This window comes from Orussus abietinus, unplaced genomic scaffold (genome assembly GCF_000612105.2).
Source record: "Orussus abietinus isolate OABI.00-Male unplaced genomic scaffold, Oabi_2.0 scaffold483, whole genome shotgun sequence".
Lineage (NCBI taxonomy): Eukaryota > Metazoa > Arthropoda > Insecta > Hymenoptera > Orussidae > Orussus > Orussus abietinus.
The window spans coordinates 33,382-61,338 of NW_019394626.1; the positions used below are offsets into that span (position 1 = coordinate 33,382).

Genomic DNA, 27,957 nt, shown 5'->3' on the forward strand with positions numbered 1-27,957 from the left:
CGCCGTATGTAACGTAACGTGAAGTAATTAAACCGGCAGGAACTTATTCCCAACTTAATATATGGATTGAAAAGCGAGTTTAACCGCGAACGCTCTTCTACAGGGAATCAAGCAATTTCAAATATGACGCGCTTTATGACGGCGGCCAGCGTCATCTGTCGACAGTCCGCCTAAGCCTATAGAAAGACACGTTCTATCGGTATAACAGTGATCGCGCTATCGCGATAATTTCAGGATCGTAATGTAATACTTCGATCCCCGACCCTGCGGCAAGCAAAGGTGCCGTTCTGAATATTCATTACATTCAAGTAACATGTAACGGCGAGTCGTTATATGTGCCCAAGTGGGAAGAGAGAGGGAGAGCGCTCAATTTCATTGGGATTTGTGCAGTGTCGAGTAAGTACCGGGTACGATATTATCTGGCGGCGATTGAAATCACGATATTACGGCTGAGACGATTCGTTTCGAAAGACTTTCCACGATACGGCGTAAAGCGGTCGAAAGTTCGGCCTCGTTGGATTCGAATTTCTTCGAGAGCCGCACGTACACAATTCTGACTCTAATTTCTCTGCTCTGGTTAACTCGACAGGACGACAGGACCTGGCCTACGAGTTTCTTTTTCCCTGGCGTCGACGAAGACGTCGACGATTGACGACGGTTTCTTGGGAACATGGACACCGATGTGGAGTCTTGCTTGAAAGACTGGAACGATCTAGCAAATGAGTACAAGGAGCTCGAGGTGAATATTTCAGGAGTTCTATGCGTGTCGAAGAACCTACGGAGCACGTCTTCGGTACTCTACGAACCCTCGAAGACTCTATTGTTTTAAGAATTTTTCCCAACGAGGGGTTCTAACCTTAGTTCGACTGCTGACTTTCCTTTGGACCTTGTTCCTTGGTTGATATCTAACGCTACTCATACACTCGTAGAAGTCATAGATATCGGTGGCTTTAATCTGATGGTTCCGTTCCTTCTATTGGAAATTAATTGACAGTCATAGAGTCGCTGATATGTATATTGTAGATATGAGAAGCGGTGGATCTCGTGAAGTGATTCGATCTTGGCTTTGACATTGGGAGCATTAGAAGATGCACTTTACTTTCGTTTCCTATTTTTCTTCAATTGCTTTTGAACTTCTTTGGTTGTACTATATAGAGTCATATTCATAATATGTGTGAATAAGCGTTATATTTAACATAATGTAAAAGTGTTTTATATTTCATGTATGAGGGTTTTTCTTTATGATTTACAGAACAGGTAAATGTGTACTTTGTGGCTAATTGTGCAAAAATAATGTAAATGCGACACATTATACAAGTACGTAGAGGAAAATAATCTTTCTAATTTTTCAATGTTTTTGTTTTAACTTAAGCGTCATATATTGAACTAAAATATATGCAGAAATGTTCAATAGTTGTAAAGCTACTAATGTACAATTTTTGTCGTCATTTTTATTCAATATTTTCTCTTAATCGTTTGTAAAATATAATGAAAAATAATTGAAATTTCATGGGTGTCAGGACCTTTGTTAGGGTTTCGATCTTCACATGTTTACTTCAAATGGTTTGGTATACCTAATTAGGTGAAAAGTTTTATAAACGAGACCCCTAAGGCATCACTTTTATATCTCTTTAATGCTAGAATTGCGAGAGCTTTAAGGTGTTATTTTCCACAGGCATTGAATAGAGAATATATAGCAAAGTTAGAAGAAGTTGGACAGTTGCAGGCAAAATGTCTAGATGGTATCTCGCATCAAAAGTATCGAATGTGTGTGATATCCAAATCCTTGAAACAGTAAGTGCTCAAACTTCTATATCTTCCTTACAATAAGATATCAGATAATAACTCTTTCTTATATAAAGGCTGCACGCGAGCGAAACAAGGCAGAAGTTGGATAAAGAGATGACCCGACGAGAGCAACAACTTCATGAGATCGAACAGACTCTACCGAAGCCTAACGGGAGATATCTGAAGATTATTCTAGGAAATGTAAATGTCTCGATACTGAATAAGAATGACAAGTAAGTCCGGTAATGTCCCTAAGCCACGGACTTGGAACCACTTCTTGGCAGATTATTCTACACATTCCTTTCCCAGGTTTAAATACAAGGATGAGTACGAGAAGTTCAAACTCGTGCTGTCCATAATTGGTTTCGTGCTGTCCGTGGTGAATTTATTCACGAATATACGGTGAGAATAAACTTTAATAGTGCACTAAAGACCTACGTGTCCATAATTATAAAACTGGTCTAAGTAAATAATCTGAACACAAATGACGATCCCATACTTTGCGTTGCATACATTTAAAATGATAACAATGTGAACTTGCTTTTTTAACAAAGAAAAAATGACTTAGATCTCTTTCAGAATTAAGGACACATTAAACATTTAAGTTAGCGTTAGGAAAGAATATTCGAAGCATATATTTGGAAAGTTAATCACTATTTCCCATGTAATGTATAATTTCATTACATTGCAGGACACTCGAGCTGAGCTTCATGTTCCTTCTGGTGTGGTATTATTGCACTTTGACAATAAGGGAGAGCATACTCAAAGTGAATGGCTCGAAAATCAAAGGCTGGTGGCGGTTCCACCATTTCCTGTCAACCGTTGTGTCCGGAGTCTTGTTGGTGTGGCCAAACACAAGTCCTTGGTATGCCTTCCGAGGCCAGTTCATGTGGTTCAACGTGTACATAAGTAAGTCTTGTACTCCATAAAGGCTGTCATACATCACATAAAGTAACCACAAGCATAGACACAAGGGTTAAACATAACCTCAGTACGCAGACAAGATAACAGCAGTCTTTAAGGTGATACGAAAGGGTCATTCTATATATATAAAAAACGTAAAAAAATATTTATAAAACTTTTCTCCAAACTGGGTGCACCGAATTATTATAAACTTCATTACGTAATTATGAAGGCCCTAAGGAATTCTTCCTTAGTGCTCGTGAAATTTCATTGTGTCCAAGGTGGAGGAAAGTTTTCTAATTATCTCCACGTTTTTTTATAAATATTGTATGACTCTTTCATTTAACCTCAAGCCACTATTTTTATGCAAACTCTTGATCGCAGGTTTCGTCCAGTATCTCCAATTCCGATATCAACGTGGCGTGTTGTATCGTCTGAAGGCGTTGGGCGAGCGCCACAACATGGACATCACCATCGAAGGGTTCCACTCGTGGATGTGGCGCGGATTGTCGTTCCTCTTGCCGTTCCTCTTCGTGGGATACTTCTTCCAGCTGTACAACGCCTTCAAGTTGTACCAATTGACTGCCCATCCGGAGGCCACGTGGCACGTCCCAGTCCTCAGCGCGATGTTCTTCGTCCTCTTCCTGGGGAACATCACGACGACCATCATGGTCATCCCCCAGAAGTTGCAGCAGAGGGTCAGGGATCGCCTTCCTGGCGTATTCTCATGCATGTCGGATCGCCGGAAAGAGCTCCCCAAGACGGAGGACGCCGCTAAAAACGAATAAACAGCGAAACTCGCTGGGCGAGCTTTCGTTTAACCCGTTTAGCCAAAATATATTTGCCAAGCGACCGCGTAATTCTAAGTTCGGGTACGACAAACGAAGTTGAGGGTTTAGTTTCACCTGTAGACGGCGATCGGCAAGGTGTTGGGCTTCGTGCGGGAATACGAACTATTTAAAAGCTCCTTGGGCTTATGTTAGAAGAGAGTTGGGACGCCGTGTAGCTGCTCGAAGAGTTACCGACATTCGACCGTCTAAATGGAAGCGTTGAGGTGACACGAAAGAGTCATTCTGTATATACATAAAACGTCAAAATGTTTGTAAAACCTTTCTCCAAACTGGTGGCAAACTTCAGCACGTGATCATGAAGGCCCTAAGGAAGAACGCGATGCTCGTGGTATTTCATTTTTCACAAAAGATAAAATGTGATCTTGGTTCTAGTCTAGGCTAAATAGAGAAGATTTTTGTTGAAAAACGAAATTTCACAAGCATAGCGTTCTCTTCTAGGACCTTACTAATCGTGTGCCGGGGTTTCAAATGATTTGGCGAGTCCAGCTTTGAGAAAAGTTTAATAAATATTTAAATGTTTTGACATATAGAGCGACCCTTTCATATCACTTTAAGGGGATAGGAAAGTGGCGTCAAAGAGTTTATGGAACTTTTCTGCAAACTGGGTGTGCCGAATCGTTTCACACTGTCCGACGTGAACGTGGAGGCTACATGGAAGGTCCTGAGACTCAAGAAAATTCATTTTTTTAATAAAAAATTTTAAAAGTATCTATAAACTATTAAAAAAAAATTATATTCGATTCGGTATCCCTTGTTCCGAAGAAAGTTTCATAAAAGAGACCTCTTTGGTGCCAGTTTCACTTCACCTTAAGGGGGAAGAACGTAGAAGAAATACTCCCAACTGAATCGACCTTACATCGTGCACGCACATTTTTGTTATTCACCGATGGAGCTTCGACTGCAATTTCAAAAACGAGTATGTAATATGGGGTGAATCGTACACTCTGTGAACTCTGAACTCTCTGAAGTTTTGTTAAGGGGATGTGAAAGTGACATCCGGAAGGTCAATTGCGCATGAAACTTGTCTAAGAACTGGGTGTACCGAATCGTTTCATTCTTTACAACGTGGATGTGGAGGCCCTAATGCAGGACCTGAAACTTATGAAATTTCATCTCTTCCCAAAAATGCTGAAAACATCTGTAAACAAATTTTTAAAAAATTGAAATTTTATGGGTGTCAGAAGCTTTATAGCACACTGTCAAGTTCGAAACGATACGGTACACTCAATTTGCAGAAAAGTTTCATAAACGAGACCTCTTTGACGCCACTTTCGCATCACCTTAACCCCGCGAGGAAAAGAGGAAACTGACAAGAAACATGGGGTGGAAAAGAAGGGCGATCGGCGTTCTACTTATCTACAAACCCCACGGCTCTACACATCAAAATAGACATCCATACGCATACGTGCGGACTCTTTGGTTCACGTGTATCTGTTAAAACGCCCGTGTAAATAAACGAGATTACAATCTATACAATACCCTGAGCTCTTATATTTCGATCAATATACAATTATCGAAGACTCTGATATGAGAAACGAAAGGGTCAGGACAATTTTACGACAATTTAGAACACTCTGGTAATCGATAAACTTGCATTTTAACGTGCATTTTAACTATGATATGAGAAACGAAAACGATGGAAATACGAGGTCTCGGAGTGACAATTTAATTGACCTGGAAATCACAGATGGCGCAAGGTGTCCCTCTGCAGCCAATTAGGGCCCCAGAAAGCACGAATCCAGAGGATTTCTGGAGTTTTACTTCGATTTCTTTATAATTATTGTACGAAAACGACAGGTGGAGTATGCCATTTGGTACAATACCCAATATAATTCGACACAGCTGTCAATATAAACACGCACGTCGGCAACGTAGGTATTTAGAAAAACCTTCTTTTTCGACGTCGATAAAGTTCCTCGACGTGTTTCACTTAACCTTAAAGGGTTAACGCTGCCCCATGGCAACCGTCGAGGTGTGGAGCGTAACTTGTCTCTCTCTTTCTCTCTCTTCTCCGTTGTTGGCTCGGTCAGCGACGTTGCTAGGCGTCCCTTCAGCAATGGCAGTGAACTGCGGTTGCACCAACACTCGGATGGCCGGCTTCCCCCTCCAGGATCTACACGTGGATCTATAGTCACGCGGTGCATGAGTACATAGGTCACGGCGGAGCTCCGACGTCAGTGCTTAGCGCGAGCGATAACGCGGAGTCGGTTGGAAAAAGAGAGACGTCTTACCGGAAGGAATAGTCGGCAAAAAGGTGGAAATGGGGGACAGACTTCCGTTGGCCGCGGCGGCGGCCACGGTATTTCCCAACCTGGGCGGATGGGCGGGTGCCTACATCACCAGGAAGAACCTGAACCCCTGGTACCAGGTGAGGTAATCGGGCGGAGTCCTCGACGTTGAAGATGGTCGAACGTTGCATCTAGCATATACTAGCCCGTCCTATCTGCGCCTACCAGGGGCCCGATTATCGAGTTCATACGGATTTTCTCGCACACGAATAGATTCGCATGAAAAATTTCCCATATGAATAGATTCGCATGAAAAATTTCGCGTACGAGTAGATTCGCATGAAAAATTTCGCGTACGAGTAGATTCGCATGAAAAATGTCGCATATGAATAGATTCGCATGAAAAATTTCGCATATGAATAGATTCGCATGAAAAATTTCGCGTACGAGTAGATTCACATGAAAAATTTCGCATGAAAAATGTCGCATACGAATAGATTCGCATGAAATAGTCGCATACGAATAAATTCGCATGAAAAATTTCGCATATGAATAAATTCACATGAAAAATGTCGCATACAAGTAGATTCACATGAAAAACTTCGCATGAAAAATGTCGCATACGATTAGATTCACATGAAAAATTTCGCATACGAATAGATTCGCATGAAATAGTCGCATACGAATAGATTCGCATGAAAAATGTCGCATATGAATAAATTCGCATGAAAAATGTCGCATACGAGTAGATTCACATGAAAAATGTCGCATGAAAAATGTCGCATACGAATAGATTCACATGAAAAATTTCGCATACGAATATGCGATATTGAGAACTCTTCGAATTCAGTTCGTGGGAATTACTCGTAGGTAATCGTATGTGACTACGAAGCAACGTCGCCTCTTGCTGTGAAATGCCCGAACCAATGAAATGGTCGCTTTAGCAATGGTTCATTTTTTCTCCTGTCATTCCCTATACGGTTATATTGATCTTCAACCCCTTCGTAAAAAGCGATGGTTTTATGTTATTTTCGTATACGAATTGTCTCTTTCGCATGGTATGACCTGGTTGGTGAATGTATTCTCCGAATTGGGTGAACCGATTCGTTTCAAATCTTACCACGTGAATATGGAGGCCCTAATATAGGTCCTGAAACTCATGAAATTTCATTTTTCATAAAAAAAATGTATTAATCTAGCATGGACTATAACCAACACGGCAAAAATTGATTAATCTAGCATAGTCAATGCACGTTTTCGCTGTTTTACGCATCTTGGAGGCTTGAAATCGAAAATGAAGAGTTTCAGGACTTAGCTCGAACAATTTAGAATACCGTAGAAATGGAATATTTACACAGTCAGATGGGAAAACATGGAAAATACTTCCAACGATCGCAAGATCCCGGCTTGTCCAGTGTCTAACGCGGTTTTTGGGCAAAAATTTAGTTGCAGCTAAACGTCACAGATGGCGACGGTCCCAAACAGTCGTTAGAATAATGAAATCTCGGGATTTCGACGATTTTACGTCGATCTCTTCATCATTACTTCGTTGAAATGTCATATAAAACGCTTCAGTTCGTATAATTTTCAGCCTAGACTGTAAAGGACTTCGGCATAAATATAAATGTCGGTAACGTGGCGCGCCAGCTTACGTTACCACTTGAGTATTCAATATGGCGTTCCTACCATAGGGAGTATAGATGAATTTTATTTTATCGACGTCTCTTATTCTCTATTTTGTCCTTAGTACCCTGCTTTTTGAACTACGTAAATATTGCTTTTCGTTTGATTTTTATGAGCCTTCTTCCAAATCCCAGTAAAATCCTAAAATTCAGCCGGTTATCTTCGCATAAGTACCTCTTTTTCGCCCGGCACTAAAATGGTTAATATCGCCATAATCGACGTCGATTAAATTTCTGAGCGCCTTTCATATCCCCATGATTCGAGATTACCGGACTATGATTTCAGGGCCTGAAGAAGCCCTCCTGGACGCCGCCCAACTGGACATTCGGTCCGGTGTGGACGGGCCTTTACTGCACCATGGGTTATTCGTCCTATTTAGTGTGGAGAGACGCAGGAGGCCTCGAGGAGGCCGCATTGCCATTATCAGTATACGGAGTTAACGTGGCGCTAAACTGGGCATGGACTCCGCTCTTCTTCGGGGCACACAACGTGAAATGGGTACCGCTCTGTGGGCAAGATCTCATGAAAATGAATGAAATTTAAAACCTGAATGCCCTGGCTATTGTTATACGTTAAGGCGATGTGAAAGTGGCGTCGAAGAGTCCTCGTTTATGTAACTTTTCCCCAACCTGGGTGGACCGAATCGTTTCAAACGTTACAACGTGAATATGGAGGCTATATGGAAGGTCCTGACTGGCAAGATTTTGAAAATGCATACAAACGAATTAAAAAAAAAAAACGAAATTTCATGGGTGTCAAGACCTTTCCTCTAGTCTCTATATTAACATTGAACTGTTTGAAACGATTCGGTACACCCAGTTCGGAGAAAAGTTTCATAAACGACACATCATTCGTTTCATGAACGAGACATCTTACATTACTTCGCCTTAACGTTGATTGTATGTACTTACTTCGCAGGCCCTGTACGAGATCCTCGCCCTGTGGGGCTCGACCGCAGCTCTGGGAATAGTGTTCTACAGAGTTAACTCCGTCGCCGGTTACCTGATGATCCCGTACCTGGCATGGAACACGCTTGCCGTGGCCTTGAACTACGTTATCTATCGAGATAATCGGTTGGAGTCAAAGGAAAGCGAAGGGAAAAATGAGTGAGCTCTCCTCCAAGGACTCCAAGTACTTACGTAAAAGCGACCAAGGATCAAAGGGTAACACTCTTCGGAAAGTACCAGGTACCGTCTCGACGTTTATCTCGTAGGTAACTCCGCAGCGAGTCCATCCCTCGACATCTCGAATCTGCTATTCTCCTCTTCCACGTGAAACTTAAAACCGCTTCTGCCTGAATATTGTCACTCATACACCGCTCACACGGATAGTTATATTTAGCTTATCATTTTAACACATTCGCGAGCGGCAAATTTTTTCCGTTTCAAATACTGAGATACCGGGGGAAATAATGAAATTCTGAAACTGTTTGCCGCGAACTTGTATCGTGTATCGTCACGGACGTGATTAACGTCAGCGGCAATCAGGAATAGAATTAAAAATGACGTGAATTCACGTCAGCGGCAACCAGGAAAGTTGAAAAGACGTGAATTCACGTCAGCGGCAACCAGGAATAGAACTTGAAAAGACGTGAATTCACGTCAGCGGCAACCAGGAATAGAACTTGGAAAGACGTGAATTCACGTCAGTGGTCGCGAATGCGTTAAGAGAAAAGCGTTATGAACGATCGACCTCTCTCAGTTGCCACTTTCACATCCCCTTAATACGTTTTTTCTCTGTTCTTAGCCGCCGTACGAAGGAGTGACGCCAGCTTTCGAAATTTCCAACCCGTGCTAACGAGTGGCCTTAGGGAAACTGACCGACATGTGCGCAAGATATTCCGTTAGTATACACGTGTTTATTTAATCGATACGAAATAAAAGTTAGTTAATCGACCATGATTACGTTACAACATACCTATAATCAAAGGTCAGGAATCATAGTAAATCGACAAAACAACCGAACAGGTTAACGTTAGCCGTCTCGCTGTCTTACCCTTCTCGTTCTGTTGATATCTTATACATGTCTATAAGATAAAATTACCGAATGCAACGTGGATTCGAGTAGGAGGCTGCATTCTGGATCTATATTGCATGTACGCTACGTGGGGTCCGTCGCGTAAATATATCCTTGTTGTTGCAAAACGTACAAACGCTTCTCGACTGCGTCCTTATCTGAAAAATCGAGGGAACCAAAGTTAGAGCTTCAAATACAACCATCAACGTGGACGTCCCGAAACAATGGAGATTAGTAGATAGACTTAAGATGATATGAAAGGCGCTGAGAAATTTCATCGAGGTCGATAACTTAACATTCATCTGTGCCCTCCTTGGTGGTAACGTCATTTTCAATACTCAAGTGGAAACATAAGCATTTCTCTTTCATATCGCCTTAAGGGATTAGCCTGCTGTATTTAAAAATATGTAGATGAAAAGAAAAAAAAGTTTTAAAAAAAATGCTACACCAGAAACGGACAGTCCGATGTAATAAGCTGGCATGGCAGATTAACGGTAAGATAAATATACAAAATTGAAATTATATAATTATTATCAAATTAAAACGTCAATAAAACTTTTTTTCATATTTCCCACGTTAATCTGTAATGTTCGATCACAATATAGCGTACTAATTGGCTACTCCTAGATCATGAGAGTATTCGTCTTCGAGTCTAATCTTTCAAAAAGCGTAAACTATAAGTACGTGTCCTTGGTTCCAGATAGATAGAAAATGTTTTGTTTAAAAAATCAAATTTCACAAGCATCGCGTTCCTCCTCGGGGCCTCCGTCATCACGTGCTAATGTTTCAAATGATTCGGTGTGCCCGTTCCGGAAGAAGGTTTGTTAAATATTTTTTCACACTTCAGAGGCCACTTTCACTTCACCTTAAATCGTCACGTCATTTCGTAGAGTATCAGCTACATAGTTAACCCTAGAACTACCAAGCCCAGTAAAAATGACTGGTTTTAAATGGCCCACCGTAGTTAAAAAAAAAAAAAATCCACCAATGGTTCTAGTGTTAAGGTGATGCGAAAGTGGCATCAAAGAGGCCTCGTTTATAAAACTTTTCTTGGAAATAGCGATACCGAATCGAATTTAATTTGTTTTAAATTGTTTATAAATACCTAAAAAAATTTTTATATAAAAAAAAGAGAGAATTCATGAGTGTCAGTACCATCGTTATAGCCTCCATGTTCACACGTCGGACAGTGTGAAACGATTCTATACAATATCTATGTATACGTCTTACATTCTGAACATCATCTATACATACACCAAGTTCGTAGAAAAGTTTCATAAACGATTCGCACTTTGGATGCCACTTTTACATCCCCTAGATACAGATATATCGGTATTTCGGGGACGTAACAAGGCATGCCAAGACGCAATTTCTCCGCAAAAAAAAAAAAAAAGAGTAGGCGAATACTAATTATTTACATTTGATCAGAAGCGCCCTGTCCTGACTGTGATTAACGTGTTGCGATAACGAGTGCAGGAGGATCTGCGCCGTTCGATATCGCTGGAAACACTCCGCGGGATTGCCGAAGAGCTCGTCAAGCGCTGCCGATTGACACTGCAATGAGAAACAATAAACAGTAAGAATTATCAGGAAGTACTCTACCGGAAAATCCAGGTAGAACGAAAGAGAGATAATGCTAACCATTTGTATAGCATGATTATAAAGGATCTTATCCGCCGTCGAGCCGGTCTGTCTCAGAAGACCGGCGCTGTTGAGCTGCTTGCATTCCGTGAGGCACGACCTGAATTTGTCATTCATCGTACTGACCACTGGGAAAAAGGATTAACGAGATTAGACCTCTTCGAGCTACATACAATGGGGGACATCAATGCCTGCCCTGCAGCAAAGAATTCAGAATCCCGTAGAAGCCCAGATCCTATGTTAGCGCTTGATGCTCTAAAACTTGACTAACAAACCAGAAGTGGGGATAAAAAAGAGATTGCACGTATTAGCCAACGATATCTCACGTACGGGAGGAAGAGAGACGCATGTAGAAAGGCGAGTATTGGGTGTAAGATAAAGAAAGAATGCAATCGCTATATATCGCCATAAGATTAAGAGAGATAGAGAGATGATTACAGCGCCGCCATCCGTTGGCTAACGTACTATTTATCGAGCATCGAACATCCGTATCCTTCTGGGCTTCTATGGAGACCTCTGAATTCTTTGCCTGCAGATACGGCATCGCCTGTGCAGGATGGGAGGGCATTGATGTCTCCCAGTGTACTATTGGGTCGGCAACTAAGTATTGCGGATTTTTTAATGCCATCTATCGACAAAATCCGTAATAATTTAGTTGCCATCCCAACAGAAATCGGCGCGTGGTCGCCGCGCACGTTGCAAATGAAACTTCTAAGTTAAAGAGAGTTAATAAACGTCATTAAGGTGATATGAAGGGGTCATTCTATGTATATAAAACGTAAAAATATTTATAAAACTTTTCTCTCAATTCGATTAACCGAATAGTTTGAAACTTTACAACGTGAATAGGAAGACTATAAGATAGGTCCTGAAACTCATGAATTTTCATTTATTTTCAAATTTGTTTATAGGTATTTTAAAAATAGTTTAGAAAAAATTAAATTTCGCGAGTTTCAGGTCCTACCTTAGGGTCTCCACATTCACGTTTTAAGGTATGAAACGATTTGGGACACCCAGTTTGTAGAAAAGTTTTATGAACAATTGAGCTTTCGGATGCCGCTTTCACGTCACCTTAACGCCCGAAGATGACTAGAAGTAGTAATTAGCGGTATAAAAATTAAAGTAAACCGTCTTCAACGAGTGTTTTACATATCGTTAGGGTCCGATTTCTCGACACGAAACTCGCCTTACCGCCACATAAGAAGTTTCACTCATAAAATGTACGGATTAAGACAGATCCTCATCTCTATGACGCGATAATGGGGAAAATAATAAGAGCTCGGCGGTAAAGGAGGCTCACCATCTTTAACGCTAGTGGTCGGCTGTAGTCTGCCAGCCTTTAACTGCTGAGTCGCCAGACTCAAACCCGAGCTGAGCCATTGCAAGGCCCTTACAAGAAGAATGACTTGTTCGGCCCTTCTCCTCGTCGCCGCGTTGCTGGCCTGTTCGATGCTTCCAAGAGGAGCACTAAGAGGCCCGGCCCGACTTCTGGCCACTTCGCAGACGCACTCGCAAAGCGCCACGACGAAGTTCAGCTTGGCCAGGATATCGTTGTGCTCCCGCTCGAGCAGCGTCTCTTCGGGCAGTTCGGGAGCGATGAACGTCCACGGGCGATCCTCCGTCAGCCCCAGGGTCGCCTCCGGGAAGAGGCTCTGGAAGCTGCCCGCCTCTGGAAAAGTTCCCCCACGATGTCAATCAACTTAAGGGGTCCTATGGCAGTTGTCATAGGCGAAATTCAACAATTCCACAGTCTGTTTTCGATTAAGAAATGCATTTTAGTTATGAAAAAGGATTTCTTGAATTTTGCCTATGACAATTGCATATAACTCCTTAACCGCAGCGATAACATTGTACCTATGTACACTAATGCTATAATTACGTCGTGTTTTCAACCCGCTCGCGTACTCGCATATTCGACGTTTGTCATACTTGAACGTTGAGTAGGTATCCTCATCTATAAATAAAACGAAGACGTAATTTTACGTTAAAAATAAAAATTCACGAGCGTCAGGGCCTTCCTTGGGGCCTCCGTGTTCACGTGGCAAGATTTCAAACAATTCGATACACCCACCTCGCAGAAATATTTCATAACCGAGACCCCTCGGATACAACTTTCATATAGCCTTAAGAGGATATGAAAGGCGCTAAGAAATTTAATCAACATCGATAAAGTAAAATTCATCTATACCCTTTTCGGTGGGAATGACGTTTTGAATGCTCAAGTGGTAACATAAGCTGGCGCGTCCCATTACCGACATTTATATTTATGCTGAAGTCTTTTACAGTCTACGTTGAGAATTATACAAACTGAAGGGTTCTATATGCCATTTCGATAAAGTAATGATAAAAAGATCGACCTAAAACTGCCGAAATCCCATGAATTCATGACCGTTTATATTTTGACGAACCAACGTCGCCATCTGTGACGTTTAGCTGCAACTAAATTTTTGCCATAAGAACATGTGTTACTCGCAGGACAAGCCAGCATTCTCTTGCAATCTTTGGTGAAAGTATTCGCCACATTTTCCCATCTGACTTTGTAATATTCCATTTCTACGGGATTCTAAATTGTTCGAGCTAGGTTCTGAAAGTCTTCATTTTCAATTCTAAGCCTCCAAGAAGCGTAAAACAGCGAAAACGTGCACTGACTATGCTAGATTAATCAATTTTTTTTATGAAAAATAAAATTTCATGAGTTTCAGGACCTATATTAGGGCCACCACATTCCCGTGGTGGAATTTGAAACTAATCAGTACCCTCAATTCGGGTAATACTTTCCCAAACGATTTGACTTCTCAGATGTATATAGACTGATTCTTTCATATCCTCTTAACAGATTTTGAGCACTTATTAAAATATTCTAATGCTTACTACTACCTACTATCTTGTTTACCTGAGATCTCCGGGAGTGTGACCGCTCGAGTGCCGAAAGGAATTACCGGCGAGTGTCGCAAAGTATTGTTGTTGTCCTGCAGAGCCCTCGTAGTGGGCGATCCTAAAACTGCCAGGGGACCAGTAAGCAACGGCGAAGATGCACTCGTCGTGCCGGTGGATCGCCTTAATGGTGAGGTTCCACTCGAGGTGTGAGAATGCCTTGCTACGGGGCTTACTTGCCAAGTATTCGGTGGTGGAGGTGTCTCGCTTAACCTTTTGGAACAACGAAGCACATGAAATGTCTGCCGATAAAGTTCAATTCGTCATCACTTTAAGGTGACGTGAAAGTGACGTCAAAGAGATCTAATTTATAAAACCTTTCTCCTATGTACAATGGGAACATGTGGGCTCTAAAAAAAAATCCTGACACCCATGAAATTTCAATTATTTTCAAATTTGTTTACAGGTATTCCTTAAATTTTGTAGAAATAAAATAAAATTGCACAGGTGTCAGAACCTTCCTTATAGCCTCCATATTTACGTTGTACAGTTTGAAACGATTCGGTACACCCGATTGTCCCCATGTCTCCATCTGTGATTTCCATGTCAACTAAATTTTCACTCCGAGACCTCATATTCCCATCGTTTCAACATAACAGCTCATAAGACACTTTTCTTGCCTTTATCCCGTTCAAATGCGAGTTTATCGATTACCAGAGTGTTCTAAATTCTCGTACAATTGTCTTGACACTTTCGTTTCTCATATTAGAGCCTTTAATAATTGTATATCGATCGAAAATGAGAGCTCGACGCCATTTGGTTAAAAACCAAATTTTGAAAGTGTCAGGACAATTCCTAGATGATCACGAGTCATGTGTCGAAGTTTTAGACGGTTCGGTTCAATACTCTTAAAAAAGAAAAAGTATCTTATTCGGATAGACTGATTCGCTTCACCTTAATCGGTTGCTTTGCTCACCTCCTACCAGGTGGGGTGCCTATAACGAACTGGACACTTGGTGGACTCAGGGAGCCGATGTCGGGAGCATGGCTCCTGTGAGAGTCGACGCTTCGCTTCATGCTGATGGGCTGAGAGCGCGGCACGTCGCTGCATCCCGACTTTGCATTAGCCGAAGGGGACGAAGGCTGAGCGACGCTCCGCTGCGTTGGCACCGGTATCGGTTCCGAGATTGGCAAGAAACAAGGTCGCGGAGGACTCGCAGCCTCGCGACTATACTGCTTGCTGTACCTGCGTCAAGTATAAACGGTCATCGCCTGATCACTGCTAACTAATGATGTGACGAGTCGAGTAATATAATAGATTAAGGCGATACGAAAGTGGCCTCAAAGAGATCTCGATTATGCTTCTTTTCTCCAAACCGGGTGTACCGAACCGTTTTAAAGTCTCCCTCGTGAATAAGGAAGCCCTAAGAAAGTTCCTTGTGCTCATGGAACTTCCCCCCTTAATCTCTTTTCATAAATAACTTTTAATTTATATTTATAAAAGCGGAATTCCACGTTTGCCAAGACCTTCCTTAGGGCCTCCATTTCCATGTGGTGAAATTTCAAACGATTCGATACACTCAGCTCGGAGAAAAGTTTCATATACGATTGGCCCCCTCGGATGTTGTTTTCACATCACCTTAAGGTGATCTGAAAGTGGCGTCAAAGAGACATCATAGACCATAGTCACCCATAGTATTGAAAGGGTTAACCCTTTGACTACAAAAGACGTATATATACTTTCAACATTAGATCCACTATTGCCTGTGCGTGAGTGTCAATTTTGCCCAAACGTCCAAATAACTTAGCAGTCAAAGAGTTAATCGAGTAATCGACTCCAGCCCAAACTCGAGTTGATGTTTTCAAATTCAAGCAGCCCGAGTCGATAAAATATTTGACACCTCAAATCACTATCGGTAACTTCATGTTTTGCACGGCCACTAGTCTGCGTCGACTCACTTCACTTGTTGCGCATTAGGATTGTTATCCGTATCACTGCTCAGGTCACTGGGAACGAGGACAAAGTCATCCTCGGGGCTCGAACAGGGACTGCTTATTTCGTGGCCCGACCTGGCAACTCCTGCAGCTCCTTCGGGTATTGCCAGAGCTCCGGGGGAAGCAGGTACCTCTGTGGGCACTGCGCTTGGATTCTCTTTGGGTCCCTGAAGGAAAGCGTGTCCAAAGAACTCGTCGAAAGGCATCCTGTCTCTTGCGTTGCGCCTTAAGAGACCCATCAGCAGGTCCGATAATTCTGGAGACGTGCCCGGGGGAATTCTGCAAGCAAATAAATAACATTTAACGCATTCAACATCACATCGGTCACCAGTGACGTGATATTTTTAAATACGCGTAACGCGCAATTACTTGCATATGCAAGATTGCCTTTTATTTATATACCATTAAGGTGATATGAAAGTGGCATCTGATACGTCAAGATCTCGTTTATGAAACTTTTCTTCAAACAAGGTGGATCAAATCGTTTGGAATTTTACTTCCTATGGAGGCATTAACGAATTTATTTATAATAATTGTAAACACAATTAACGCATTTATTTATAATTGTAAAAACAATTAAGAGGGCATTTTGCAACAAACCTTATTGAAACTTGACAAACAATAGGAGTTCCCAATAGGACAAAAGAGAATTCACATATGGAATTGCCTAGTAGGGCAAGATATGGAGAAGGATATGCAGAAAAAATATGTTATGTGTTATATCTTTTCGCAATTCAATATTATAATTTAATTTGGCATTGTTATCCTCTTTAACATAAAATAATCTAAATGGCATAAACAAAAAGTCTGTTGAAATAGGTTTGGCATTGAATATGTTAATTGCAAATATATGACACGTCAAGATTTGTCTTTTGTTAAGAGTACTTACTTAGGACCAAGATTAGCGTTCTTTTCGTAAAATAATTTGAGGGCCTGAGGGGTGTGAGCTTGGAAAGGAGCCTTGCCGGTCAGACATTGAAACACGATCGTTCCCAAAGACCAAAGATCGGCTTTTGCATCGTACTGCAATGACATGATAACTTCAGGGGCCATGTACATTGGGGAGCCACACATAGTAGCCGCCATCACGCCATCCTGCAGGAATCGGGCAAATCCAAAGTCCGCTGTAATGTAACAAATGTTCGGTGTAATCAATCAGAGTAACTGAAACATACAAACTACCTCCGATCTTTTACTTACCTATTTTCAGAGTAATCTGATGGGGTTGCGGACATGCTTTACCACAGGTGTGACTTAATAAAATATTCTGTGGCTTAAGGTCTCTGTGAACGACACCCTTGGCATGCAGCGCTTTCATTGCACCTGCCAACTGCTTAAGAAATACTCTGATCGTATCTTCGGACAAGGTCCCTTTTGCTGCATAATAAATCATAAATTAACGTTAACGAGTACTAGATGCTTCCTCGATAATGGAAAATAATAATTAAAAAGAACATACCACCCAAGTAATCAGCCAAATCCCCTCCGTTGCAATACTCCATAACCAGGAAGACATTAAGATTCGATTCCTGCAATACAGAAGTCAAGCAATCAATGAAATTTACCCCTAACTCACGAAAATGGTAATAATCAATGATTCCTTACTTTACAATCCAAAAGAGCAACGACATTCTCATGATGCAACTCTGTCAGCTCCTGCAAATGTAATTTATTTTACAAACACCGGCAAGAACAAAGAGAAACAATGCAATTCCATTCCAAGCCTCTTTGTTCAATGAGAAAAACAAGAGGAGTGAGCCCGAAGATGCGATATCTTTTGTTCTTTGTTCCCCAAGGAATTTAACCCGGTCTATTTCCAGCTCCCTCCTCGATACCCAGCAATTCCTCTTAGGCAAAGTCAAGTCGCTAACCTTCAAGATCTTGATCTCCTTGCCGAGCAAGTTCTGCGACTTGGCCAGACTCTTCTTGGTGATGCTTTTAATGGCAACGACAAAGTTTGCTTTCTGCGGAACATCAACAAAACGTAAAGAATGGTACAGGATGAATCGCAAGGCTTATCGTCGATAGAAACTCACTTTCCGATGCCTGCCCTTAAAGACGACGGCAAAGGCCCCATGCCCAATGAGGTCCTTCGTGTTGTACTCGTAGTCTCCCACAACCTCCATGTTCCCTTGTCAGGGAGTCTCAAGAGCTCTCCATGGGTGACAGCAGAAGTTTACAAACAGCAGCTCGAACGCAAGACGCGTCACCTGGAGAGAGAGAAAGAGATCAATACGGGGAGGGGACAGGGGCACGAGACAGGGCAAGGTGAGGTGCGGGAGACGTAACCAGTTTAGAGGTTAAGAGGTCCAGCTTGGAGTTCGCAAGGCAATCTTACCGTTGTGGTTGTAACTTACCGCGAGATAGGGCACGTTTTTTCGCATCCGACATGGTGTTACTCTCGGGACGCGCGAGCCTTGCCGAGGTCCAGCCACGGCGCCAACGCGAGCTTGCGATCCATTCTTGGACGCGCACAACAATGCACAACACTCGGCCGCGGGTCTTCTACTCCCGGACTCGCGCCGCCTCGAATTCCGCTCCCTGTTGGCACTTTTAAGCGAGCGCGTCGCAGCTCTTGCGTGTCCTAACGCGCCGATGGCCTCTCCGATCTCTGAAAAATGTCAAACGGCACTTCGGACCACTTCGGGCAACTCGGATAGGCGCACTCGTTAACTCGTGTATTTCCGTACACTTCCGTGACTGTGTTAAATGCGCGGTGCATCAGCTGTTTGCTACTTCGCGCTGATTGGCCGCGACGCGCACCGATCGGGTATCTTCGGAACTCATCGGCTCTCCCCGCGCCAACTACTGGACTGAGACCGCGGCGCGGTTTTCAAATCAAACTTCGGCGTGTTACACCTTCAGGGGACAATGGGACCTTATTGCATGAGCGTAAAACCGTGTATATATTTTTAACGTTGACATGGCTTTTTCGGTCGGTTATAGGTAAGTATGGGGGCTGCATTAGGGAATTGAATGTCAAGAAACTGTGTGAATGTTATGCAATAGTGTAAATCATGGGTCATGTTTCTTACGGCTGTGTAGGGGATACTCATTGAGGAATCAAATGTCACGGAAATGAGCAGTTTTTAAAAATGCAAACTCCTCTCTCGCCACTACGTACGAAGTATACATTGAAAAATTGAATGTCATGAAATCGTGCAATGTATCGGGAACCTGCAAATGTCATAACAATGGCCGAACATAACGGAACGTGTAATGTCACGAAAATGTGAAACGTGGCCACACGTCATAGTTTTCATATCGTCTTGTGTTCGCAGTATAAAAATGTCCACAGTCTTCTGTTTCGTAATTTGCCGCTAATAAATGATTGCTTACACAATCACGTTTCATTTTTGGCACTTTATTTCAGGAAAATAAACGGCGAAAGAAAGAATTTCGATTTTTGCTAATAAATTTTGTATAAAAATGTCTACAACAAACGCAGTTGCAAATACATTGCAAAATCAGTATACATGATGTAAAAAGATTGTGTGAAAGTTTGATATGAACAGAATGAAAATTGTAGTAACTATCAATGCTGCTGACATTAAAAATGTTATTTCGAGAGAAATGTATTTAAACGTTTCCCTTTTGATTTGGTTTATAAATAAAAGAATAATTTAAATTTATCTCTAGTGTAAACTCGCTAAACAATAAGGGTTTTCTATTCAAACCAATAGATATTCTTTTTAGAACTACAAACTATCACTTGAATTTATAAAAAAAAAAAGGAGACAATTTTTTTAAACTTCCATCGTAACATAATCCCTTAATGAAAAATTAACAACGTATATTTATTTCACATTGGATTACGCTTACTTTCCTAATTAGTCCTAATTAATTGGTGGATTGTATACAATCTTGAGATCTGTGATATGTCTCCGGGTTCGTTGCACATCCTGGACACGTGTGCAGGGACTCGTGAATGAAGATCTCGCACTCCATGCAGAACACTTGCTTGCATTTGTTGCAGATATACATCTAAAAGTACATGAGAATGTTTTGTACCCTTTTTTAATCAGGAATGTCAGACATTGATGTTACCTTCTTGTTGAGTTGCTCCGATTGCTTTTGACAGCCGTAGCATCGATGCAGTGGTACGCTGTCTACTACTTTCTGGAAGTGTTCGATCGGAAATAAATAATGGTATGATCGAGCTAAGTGAGGAGCAGACACCAAAGTAAGTCCACAGGCTCTGCATTCCACCGGTAACTCGCAATGCTTACTTAAGCACTGTGGACACAAGTATCCAGTCGACATAAGTTTCATCGACATTTCCGTGGTGCCTGCATGACTGAAATCAGATCCGTTACAATTATCCTTAATATCATCATTAAGGTGACATAATATATACATATAAACATCAAACTATTTATAAAATGTTTCTTCAAACTGGATGCACCGAATTATTTGAAATTGCAGCATATGATTGCAGAGGCCCTAAGGAAGAACGTAACGCTCATAAAATTTAATTTCTCAAGAAAATTTGTTTATTAATCCCAGACTAGAATTAAGGACACATACTTGTTATATGTTATACCTTTTGAAAGCTTAGAGTCGAGAACGAAGACTCTCAGGATTTATGTGCAACAATTTAGAACACTATAGAAATTTTACAATACAGATTCGTGTAGGAAATACCAAGAAAAGTGTTATAAATATCTGTAGTGCACTTTTAATTGACCTTAAAGTGGAGGTTTATTGTTTCGCTTTACCATGAGATTAAGATAGAAGAAGAGATGATTACAGCACCATCATATGTTGGCTAACATACTATTTATCGAGTATGAAACATCCGTACCCTTCTTGGTGTCTACGGAAACTTCTCAATTTTTCAGCTATAGGACAGCCATATAGAATTTTGTGACTATTGGAACATCTTGATATTAAACTCACCACATGCACAAACTCATTGAGGAATCCGTGGCGGATAAGTGCAAAGCATGGTGTGGGAATCCCATTCTAATCAGGGCTGCATCTAATCTGGTGGCTGCGGGTGGTGGATCGATGTGGGTACTTAATTGATCTTTGTAATGTTTGTCATCGAGAACTACACTGTAATCTCCACCTGTTATTGATGCCATGCGCTTGCACACATACAATTCAGCTGTTAGTCCTATTACGCTACATCTTATACTTTCAGTCTTTAAACTCTGAAATCAATGTTTAATTTTAATCCTTTACAATCTACTTTTTCATTTAAAATAATGAAAAGACGGACAGTTCTTGAATACTATGTCTCTACTTAAATGTGTTTCATTTCTTTCCTGTACCTGTTTGAAAAATGGGTAATTTTACTACCGTCAATAGGTAAGAGCCCTTTTAAGTTTTACCAGAAAAATCAGATAAGATTTAAAAAATATCCATATAAGGGTATATGAATTCAAGGTCATTATAGAGTATAAGCAATTATTTATGGTCATAGTAACTTCACTGTTAACAAATTACCTCTATAGTTGCGTTAATGTCTCCTGGGTCGCACGTCGTGAGAGAGCCCATTATTATCAGGACTTCTCGGCTAGCATGAGGAGGCAATAACTTTAATGATTTTAAAGCTAATTCTATAGAATTTTGCAACGATGGCTCACCCGTTAGTGACAATTTATCCAGAGCTTTCATTTCCTGCAATACATAAAAATAGAGAATTGTAGTAAACTATAGCATATGACAGTATTACCAGACATATGAAATAAATTTCCCCTAAATTGATTTTTATTTCTAACCATATGCAAAAAATACCTAGACTTTTTTTACACTTTTTTATGTAATGAATATAAATTCTTAAATATTATGTGTAGCTTAACGTTAAGTGATACTAAGTGTCATTTTCTTTTTTTACATAATATAAATAGGTTTTTAAATATTATATGTGGTTGGGATTGAATAGAATTGTCATATCCACCCACTAATCACTCCAAATTTATCTGCTCCATCGGAAAAATCTTCTCTCTCATTCCGCCAAGAATTAATCCTCAGATATTTAATTCCCCAGATTAGACTACGACTAAGTCCACTCAGATTGAAGTATAAAATCCCCAATCTAACAACACTGATACATGGATGCTTTACCCTATATCATTCAATTTTATTCTGCGGATTTGTAACTTGTGACGGACTACTTTCTGATTAATATAATTACACATACATACCTGAATGTGCTTTTTAGGATTTCCTGACAACTCCGAAAGTTTTTCCGCTCTCTTATTTCTCGTTGTAATTATTCCCATTTGGCTTATTGGATTTTGGTAAAAGAATTCTTCAATAAAATTTTCCAGAAGCTGAACATAAATGAATGAAAAATAGTAAACAAGTCTAATATTAAATCACATTGCATTACTAAGATCTCAAGGAATATAAGTCGTGGAAATAATACTTTTAGAGAACAAAGTAACCGAGTTGGTTTCAAGTCTTGGTTCATCATTGATTCCGAGCAGTCAAGAATGACGTATAAGTGTCTCATCATTCCCAATCTCGCTCCAACATTCTTATCCAGCTGAAGCCTCTTCCTGATGGTACGAGTGTACTCTTCTATCGATTCATTCAAGAAACCGTTGTCGTCTTCCTTGATCGCCTCCCTATAGGGTTAAACAATAATTAGTTTCGATAACTTTAACAGTCACATAACGACAAATTCATCACTACTGTATACAGATTCCAGGTAAATTTATACAGTAAATGTAATGCAAAGAAATGTTATATACTTATATCAAATTTTTCAAAGGTAATGTAAACTCATACCATGTTTTCTCGTAGCCGGTTTCCCACCGGTACTCCTTTTTATCGTCCTCATCAGCCATGTTATGATCTTTTAATCCACTATCTGAGAATTAATTTCCTTTGTTTCGCTTTATTCATACCCCTGACACTTCGTCGGCCTCACATAAACTGACGGAAGTAAACATCAAGAAACTTCGTGAACTACAAACTCCGCTACTGAAAAAAAAACAAAATGAACAAGAAATAATAACATACGTGAGTTGGATAACTACTCACGATTTGCGCACGCGGAATTGTATGCTGTCCTCTCGCAGAACTATTAAAATTAAGTACACTTTAACTAGTTTAAACCTCCTTAAATTAGTTAAACTCCATTTAACTCGAACTGTAGAACTGGGTTTTCTTAATGACCACGTTTCCATCGCTTTCGTAAATCCAGGATTTATCGGGTCCGGATCCAAGAAATCGCATGTCTTCATCGCATTAATACTTACTTAAATTCGATCCTAAGTGTTGCCATCGACACTTAAATTCGAATCTACTGGGTTTGGACGTGATAAATCCGAATTTAAGTATCAATCGAGACGCTTAGGATCGAATTTGCGTATTTTTTAATACGATAAACACATGCGATTTATTGGATCCAGACCCGATAAATCCCGGATTTAGAAGTGCGATGGAGACGTGGTCAATGCGATTTACTGGATCTAGACCTGATAAATCCCGGATTTAAGAGTATGATGGAGTCATTCAGTTTGAAGTTTTTAATTAACCCGCGCATTTTATCGAAAGAAGGTGCTGCACCTAGTGGAAGTAACAAGCATTAATATGCAACGAACATATGTAACATACATGTTGCACATCGTAAACATTTCTCAAATCTCCGGCTATTTGACAGCTGTCTGACAGGAAGCATTGTTGACATTTACCATTTAATTCTGTTTACTTTATGTACGTTGAGTTATAACTGAAAAGTATAAAATTATTAAATGAGACCAAGCGGAAGTGATTCGCCTCAAAAGTTAGGCTCGCGTGGTCAGAGCACAAGCTCATCGCGAATAAAACTTAATGCTTCGGGGAAGGTTCGGAGAGCAATACCTAAGAACGTAACCTCAATTGTTCAGCAACGACAACATTTACGAGTGTTCGACAACGGTGTTGACGTTACCCCGAAAACTCTAGTCCATAATGTATTTGGTTCCATCGAAGAAAGGCAGTTGACAGCTTTCGATGCTATTGGTTTATGTCAAGGTGGAAGTAATACACAAGTCGTAGTTAGTGCTTCGGGCTTAAAGGCGAGTTCTTCGATGATACTGTTCAGATCAGCCTCGGTACATACCTCGATACTGCCTACGGATGATACTCCGATAGAGAGTTTTGCGTCGACTCAAGGCATCGATAGTGTACAAGCTATTGATGACGTTCCTTCCGAATTCTATCTTTGTAGGTAATATTAATTGCTTATATCCTCTTATCGGTTAATTTAATTATTAGGTATTTCAAATTGTAAAGTCCAGTGCGGCCCACATTAAATGATTCTTTTGAGTATCTTACGAAACAAGAGGTTAATTGAACAGTGTTTCATACGAACATTGCGTGATTTTGGGAGGAAAGATGAGAAAAATATGAAGGAAAATGTAATAGTTTCAATGGTGATGTTACAGTAAGCAACGCTTGATCAATGAAATCCTTGTTCTGTAAGATATTATAATGAAACGTTTGAAATATAACAACCTGTATAGTTACATATACTGTAATGTGTATTCTATGGAATATAGGTATGACTCGAGCATATCCTACATTAAACCAGAAAAGGTGGTAATAACATTAATGGAGACCGATACATTCTTTATCTTTGAAATGCCGCAATTAACTAAGATTGCCGATACCCCAGAAGGCCAGGCAGTTAAAGAAGAAAATGAGAGGTATGAGTACATTACTGTTGGAGGAGGATCAAACCGAAAATTAGCCACGGTTGAAACACAGACTCAGATAGTCCATACCAAGACAAGAAGCACTTATTTAAGTCGGTCCAGACGTAAGAATCAGGGAACGTTTGTGAACGCTTGGGTCATGTATGATTCAAATGAAACGGATGGATTTACATCTGGTGGTTATAGAGAATCTCAGAATCAGGTTTGTTAATTGGTATAATTTCTTCCCACATTGGTCACATCAGGGTTCAGAAATATTCCAGCGAGTTTTCAGTAGGCTAGTCAGGTCGTATGACAATCTGTGTAGGGGAAAATTAATCTCTAGCACTACCCTTGAAGTAACATTAATTCGTTTAAGTTATTGGAATAAACTTGAATGTTATTAAAACAATTAAATTCTCATTCGCAAAGAGTTTAATCATTGGTTATATTCTTGATTATACTCTGATTCTCGGTTACATTACCAGAGTAATATAATGCATTAGAAACTCGGAATACTTAAATACAGGAATGTTTAAAAACGGCAATATATAAAAAAACACGGAATACTTAAAAACAGGAAATAGTGGCAAAACATTGTTTTTCTAGGAAAATCGGTTCAAACTCCCAAAAATAGAAGGAACTAGCGAAGTTGTTAATCCTGAAGATCAGCTTGCACAGATCTATGAGAGTATTAGATTCCAAGATGCCATCAGGGTCGTGGAGCGCATAATTGCCAGCAACCTTTACATTAATTCACAAAAATGTTTCAAGGGTTTAATTAAGCAGGATCCCTGCAGTTTGGATTTGGAATTTACATACAGCTTGCGTCTCCTCTGGACACATTCATGTGCAGCTTCTCAAGGCCGTCCGGTTTCTTGTTTTCGATGGAGTTATATTAATGAAAACCTCCTTGCTGCTGGATATGGAGAAATCCCTGGAGCAGAAGTGAAAAACGGAGTAGTTCTGATCTGGTGTATAAAAAATCCCAGTCAGCCCGATCGTTCGTACACCTTCAACTGCCCCGTCTCTGCTTTAGACTGGAGCAAAGATCGTCCAAACTTTTTAGCAGTTGGGTTCTACGATGGAATTATTATGGTCATTGACGTAAGCAACAAAGCGTTATCCATCATGAGATGCAGTCAGAGAATTACCTCGCCTTCTTATTCTCCACATTGGCAAGTGCAGTGGTGGGCAGGGGAGGAACAGTTTGATTTTAAGGAGCAGATTTATACCAGCAATCAGGATGGTCGAATCCTTCGTTACAGATCGGGGGAGGATTTTACGTCTACGGAGATCATGAGGATATCGAGGATAGAAGGCACGGTAACAGGAGTTAACAGAACTAATCACTGCACTGTTTACGATATTCCAATCAGTAGGAATCCAGGAGCCTTGGTACTTCGAAGATATCCTAATTCTACGTCTTTGTATTTTGTTGGCTCCGATGAGGGTTGCATTCATCGATGCTCCACAAATTACCTGCAACAACACATAGATAGCTTTTTGGCCCACGATGGACCAGTATACTCCATAGAGTTCTCACCATTTTGTTCGAAGATCTTTTTAACGTGTGGTGCCGACTGGTGTACTAGGATATGGGCCGATGGGATCGTGGAACCCCTTATTACATTGTCGAGTACTATGGCTTGTGTCCATGATGCAACGTGGTGTCCTACTAATTCAACCATCATTGCTAGTGTAGTGAATAATGAAATCTGCTTGTGGGATATCAAGAGAAAAATATATAAGCCTACGTCTATTACAGTGTCTCCCCACAGTGGCAGGTTTCTTTCCGTCCAGTTTACTCCAAATGGAAATCAACTGCTGGCTGCAGACATCGAAGGAGCTATCCATGTATATACCTTAGAAGGTATGCCATTTCCTTCTTTAATCCAAACTCAGCTACTCGTCACTTCTATACAGAAGGCACTCGTCACTCGACCTGTTTTATTAAACAAACTTAGAAAACTTGGACCACCATTTATATAGTACATTTTAGTTGCAAAGAATATGAAAAAGTTCTTTAATCTACGATGTGCAATCCATTTTAGGATCTTAGGCTATTGCTTAAATTATGACCCGGTCGGTAAGATAATATTATTTCAGAAAGTGTACTGGAAGGTATAAAAATGTTCAAAGAAAGTATAGTAATAGTATATCAGAGCTTGAACTGAATAGTACAAAAATGTCCAAAGAAAGTATAGTAATAGTATTTCAGGACTTGAACTGAATAGTACAAAATGTGCAAACTATAGTTCCTGTCAGCATTTCGTAAAATAAGATTGTTATATAATGCGATACTTCGTATGGCTAGTACTATGAGTTTATAATAAAACGACGTTATTGACTGTCAACATAAAGTGTTATTTATATTACAATAAAATCTCCAAGTGTTATTTTGTATCGTCATGTCAGGGCTGAAGGAAAAGCGTTGAATTGTCAACAAAATTGTGGGGCTATAATATGCCTAGTTATTATAGATACGTTCCAGGTATATTTATCTGAAACTTACCTGAAATTAAAGAAATCGGTCATTAGATGTCATCTCGCTAATTGAAGGAAACGAGATATTGATACAAGGAGACATGTAATCATGAAAACATCATTCATGTAATCATGAAAACAACAACATTTAATTATGAAAATTTGCGAAGAATCATCGTCGGTGAATATGGCGCCATTGATTTGAATTTTCAAGATGGCGGCTTGGCTTCGATGTGCGCGCCATGCCAAAGAAGCGCGGTTCGCAACGAACTTTCGTCAGTTTCCAACCGAGAGGTAGGATTAAGTAATTCCGTGTTTTTTTGGTTTTACCGTGTTATGCAAATCAAGGAATTTACTGTAGAAAATCGTAACAAAATTAGTAAACTACGTCTCCAATATGGTGAATGCCGCAGATGCATGATACATATATCTTCTAGGTCATAAACGTGTTTTACGGCACATGTAAACATGTAAAAATCATTAAGGACTAAATCGGATGCAAACCAGTTAAGCTTGAATAAGAGATGAGTGGGGAGATTGTTCACGGACTGGTTCGCGCAATCGCGTTTTGCGCTTTCAAGATTGGGTAAGTATAATACGTCAAGTAATATATGTGGTTTTCTACACCTATATTACAACGTATAATACCAGAGATGAGTTGGGAGATTGCTCACCGGCAGGGTCGCGCGATCGCACCGTGTGCTGCCCTCTGATTTCGCACGTCAGCTTTCACCATTTTTTGCCCCCAAGGGCGGCGCAACGAATTTCTGGTAGGGGCTCGCGCAATCGCGATGGCTGTGCCATCTACCAGTTGCCGTTGGCGGTTCACGTATTCGTGATGGTAATACCATGCGGCAG

The 27,957-nt window shown here is 40.6% G+C and overlaps 5 protein-coding genes across 9 annotated transcripts; 3 read left to right on the plus strand and 2 right to left on the minus strand.

Annotated features, from left to right (window-relative positions):
* The first annotated feature begins 286 nt into the window (after window positions 1–286).
* LOC105702850 (transmembrane protein 120 homolog) lies at window positions 287–4,101 on the plus strand. Of its 3 annotated transcripts, XM_012430748.2 has the most exons (7): window positions 287–396; window positions 590–739; window positions 1,676–1,794; window positions 1,863–2,021; window positions 2,098–2,190; window positions 2,480–2,697; window positions 3,076–4,101. In XM_012430748.2, exons 2-7 carry the CDS (start codon window positions 671–673, stop codon window positions 3,477–3,479), a joined length of 1,062 nt encoding a protein of 353 aa, XP_012286171.1. In that variant the 5' UTR covers window positions 287–396; window positions 590–670; the 3' UTR covers window positions 3,480–4,101. The 3 variants fall into 3 exon arrangements, with proteins under 3 accessions (XP_012286171.1, XP_012286170.1, XP_012286173.1); XM_012430747.1 differs by lacking the exon at window positions 287–396 and having other exon boundaries at window positions 403–739; XM_012430750.2 differs by lacking the exons at window positions 287–396; window positions 590–739 and adding an exon at window positions 788–1,257.
* Window positions 4,102–5,710: 1,609 nt separating this feature from the next.
* On the plus strand, window positions 5,711–9,349 carry LOC105702848 (translocator protein). Its single transcript, XM_012430745.1, has 4 exons — window positions 5,711–5,910; window positions 7,739–7,951; window positions 8,372–8,640; window positions 9,200–9,349. The coding sequence occupies exons 1-3, from the start codon at window positions 5,803–5,805 to the stop codon at window positions 8,561–8,563; spliced, it is 513 nt and encodes a 170-aa protein (XP_012286168.1). The 5' UTR covers window positions 5,711–5,802; the 3' UTR covers window positions 8,564–8,640; window positions 9,200–9,349.
* Window positions 9,292–18,644, minus strand: LOC105702847 (serine/threonine-protein kinase ULK2). 2 transcript variants are annotated; one of them, XM_012430743.2, is made up of 15 exons: window positions 18,337–18,644; window positions 18,016–18,189; window positions 17,851–17,943; window positions 17,585–17,635; window positions 17,439–17,508; window positions 17,180–17,356; window positions 16,869–17,103; window positions 15,944–16,258; window positions 14,961–15,230; window positions 14,004–14,257; window positions 12,990–13,064; window positions 12,411–12,779; window positions 11,111–11,238; window positions 10,888–11,023; window positions 9,292–9,627 (listed from the first exon to the last, which is right to left on the minus strand). In XM_012430743.2, exons 2-15 carry the CDS (start codon window positions 18,103–18,105, stop codon window positions 9,554–9,556), a joined length of 2,337 nt encoding a protein of 778 aa, XP_012286166.1. In that variant the 5' UTR covers window positions 18,106–18,189; window positions 18,337–18,644; the 3' UTR covers window positions 9,292–9,553. The 2 variants fall into 2 exon arrangements, with proteins under 2 accessions (XP_012286166.1, XP_012286167.1); XM_012430744.2 differs by lacking the exon at window positions 12,990–13,064 and having other exon boundaries at window positions 18,337–18,643.
* A 367-nt stretch (window positions 18,645–19,011) lies between these two features.
* On the minus strand, window positions 19,012–22,900 carry LOC105702845 (general transcription factor IIH subunit 2). 2 transcript variants are annotated; one of them, XM_012430740.1, is made up of 7 exons: window positions 22,721–22,900; window positions 22,356–22,557; window positions 22,132–22,260; window positions 21,431–21,604; window positions 20,879–21,069; window positions 20,027–20,276; window positions 19,012–19,963 (listed from the first exon to the last, which is right to left on the minus strand). In XM_012430740.1, the coding sequence occupies exons 1-7, from the start codon at window positions 22,777–22,779 to the stop codon at window positions 19,820–19,822; spliced, it is 1,149 nt and encodes a 382-aa protein (XP_012286163.1). In that variant the 5' UTR covers window positions 22,780–22,900; the 3' UTR covers window positions 19,012–19,819. The 2 variants fall into 2 exon arrangements, with proteins under 2 accessions (XP_012286163.1, XP_012286162.1); XM_012430739.2 differs by having other exon boundaries at window positions 19,013–19,963; window positions 20,879–21,135.
* A 718-nt stretch (window positions 22,901–23,618) lies between these two features.
* LOC105702844 (WD repeat-containing protein 78) lies at window positions 23,619–26,937 on the plus strand. The gene is made up of 3 exons (XM_012430738.1): window positions 23,619–24,146; window positions 24,478–24,835; window positions 25,222–26,937. The coding sequence occupies exons 1-3, from the start codon at window positions 23,689–23,691 to the stop codon at window positions 26,602–26,604; spliced, it is 2,199 nt and encodes a 732-aa protein (XP_012286161.1). The 5' UTR covers window positions 23,619–23,688; the 3' UTR covers window positions 26,605–26,937.
* Window positions 26,938–27,957: the final 1,020 nt, after the last annotated feature.

Coding starts and splice junctions, on each gene's coding strand:
- LOC105702850 (XM_012430748.2), top strand. CDS start 671: ATGGACACCGATGTGGAGTCTTGCTTGAAAGACTGGAACGATCTAGCA. Junction 740..1,675: donor ATGAGTACAAGGAGCTCGAG/GTGAATATTTCA, acceptor TATTTTCCACAG/GCATTGAATAGAGAATATAT. Junction 1,795..1,862: donor ATATCCAAATCCTTGAAACA/GTAAGTGCTCAA, acceptor TCTTATATAAAG/GCTGCACGCGAGCGAAACAA.
- LOC105702848 (XM_012430745.1), top strand. CDS start 5,803: ATGGGGGACAGACTTCCGTTGGCCGCGGCGGCGGCCACGGTATTTCCC. Junction 5,911..7,738: donor ACCTGAACCCCTGGTACCAG/GTGAGGTAATCG, acceptor CTATGATTTCAG/GGCCTGAAGAAGCCCTCCTG. Junction 7,952..8,371: donor GGGCACACAACGTGAAATGG/GTACCGCTCTGT, acceptor CTTACTTCGCAG/GCCCTGTACGAGATCCTCGC.
- LOC105702847 (XM_012430743.2), bottom strand. CDS start 18,105: ATGGAGGTTGTGGGAGACTACGAGTACAACACGAAGGACCTCATTGGG. Junction 17,944..18,015: donor TTAAGGGCAGGCATCGGAAA/GTGAGTTTCTAT, acceptor GATGTTCCGCAG/AAAGCAAACTTTGTCGTTGC. Junction 17,104..17,179: donor TCAGATTACTCTGAAAATAG/GTAAGTAAAAGA, acceptor GTTACATTACAG/CGGACTTTGGATTTGCCCGA.
- LOC105702845 (XM_012430739.2), bottom strand. CDS start 22,779: ATGGCTGATGAGGACGATAAAAAGGAGTACCGGTGGGAAACCGGCTAC. Junction 22,558..22,720: donor ACCGGCTACGAGAAAACATG/GTATGAGTTTAC, acceptor TTAACCCTATAG/GGAGGCGATCAAGGAAGACG. Junction 21,605..22,131: donor ATCCTAAAAAGCACATTCAG/GTATGTATGTGT, acceptor TATGTATTGCAG/GAAATGAAAGCTCTGGATAA.
- LOC105702844 (XM_012430738.1), top strand. CDS start 23,689: ATGAGACCAAGCGGAAGTGATTCGCCTCAAAAGTTAGGCTCGCGTGGT. Junction 24,147..24,477: donor TCCGAATTCTATCTTTGTAG/GTAATATTAATT, acceptor TATGGAATATAG/GTATGACTCGAGCATATCCT. Junction 24,836..25,221: donor ATAGAGAATCTCAGAATCAG/GTTTGTTAATTG, acceptor TTGTTTTTCTAG/GAAAATCGGTTCAAACTCCC.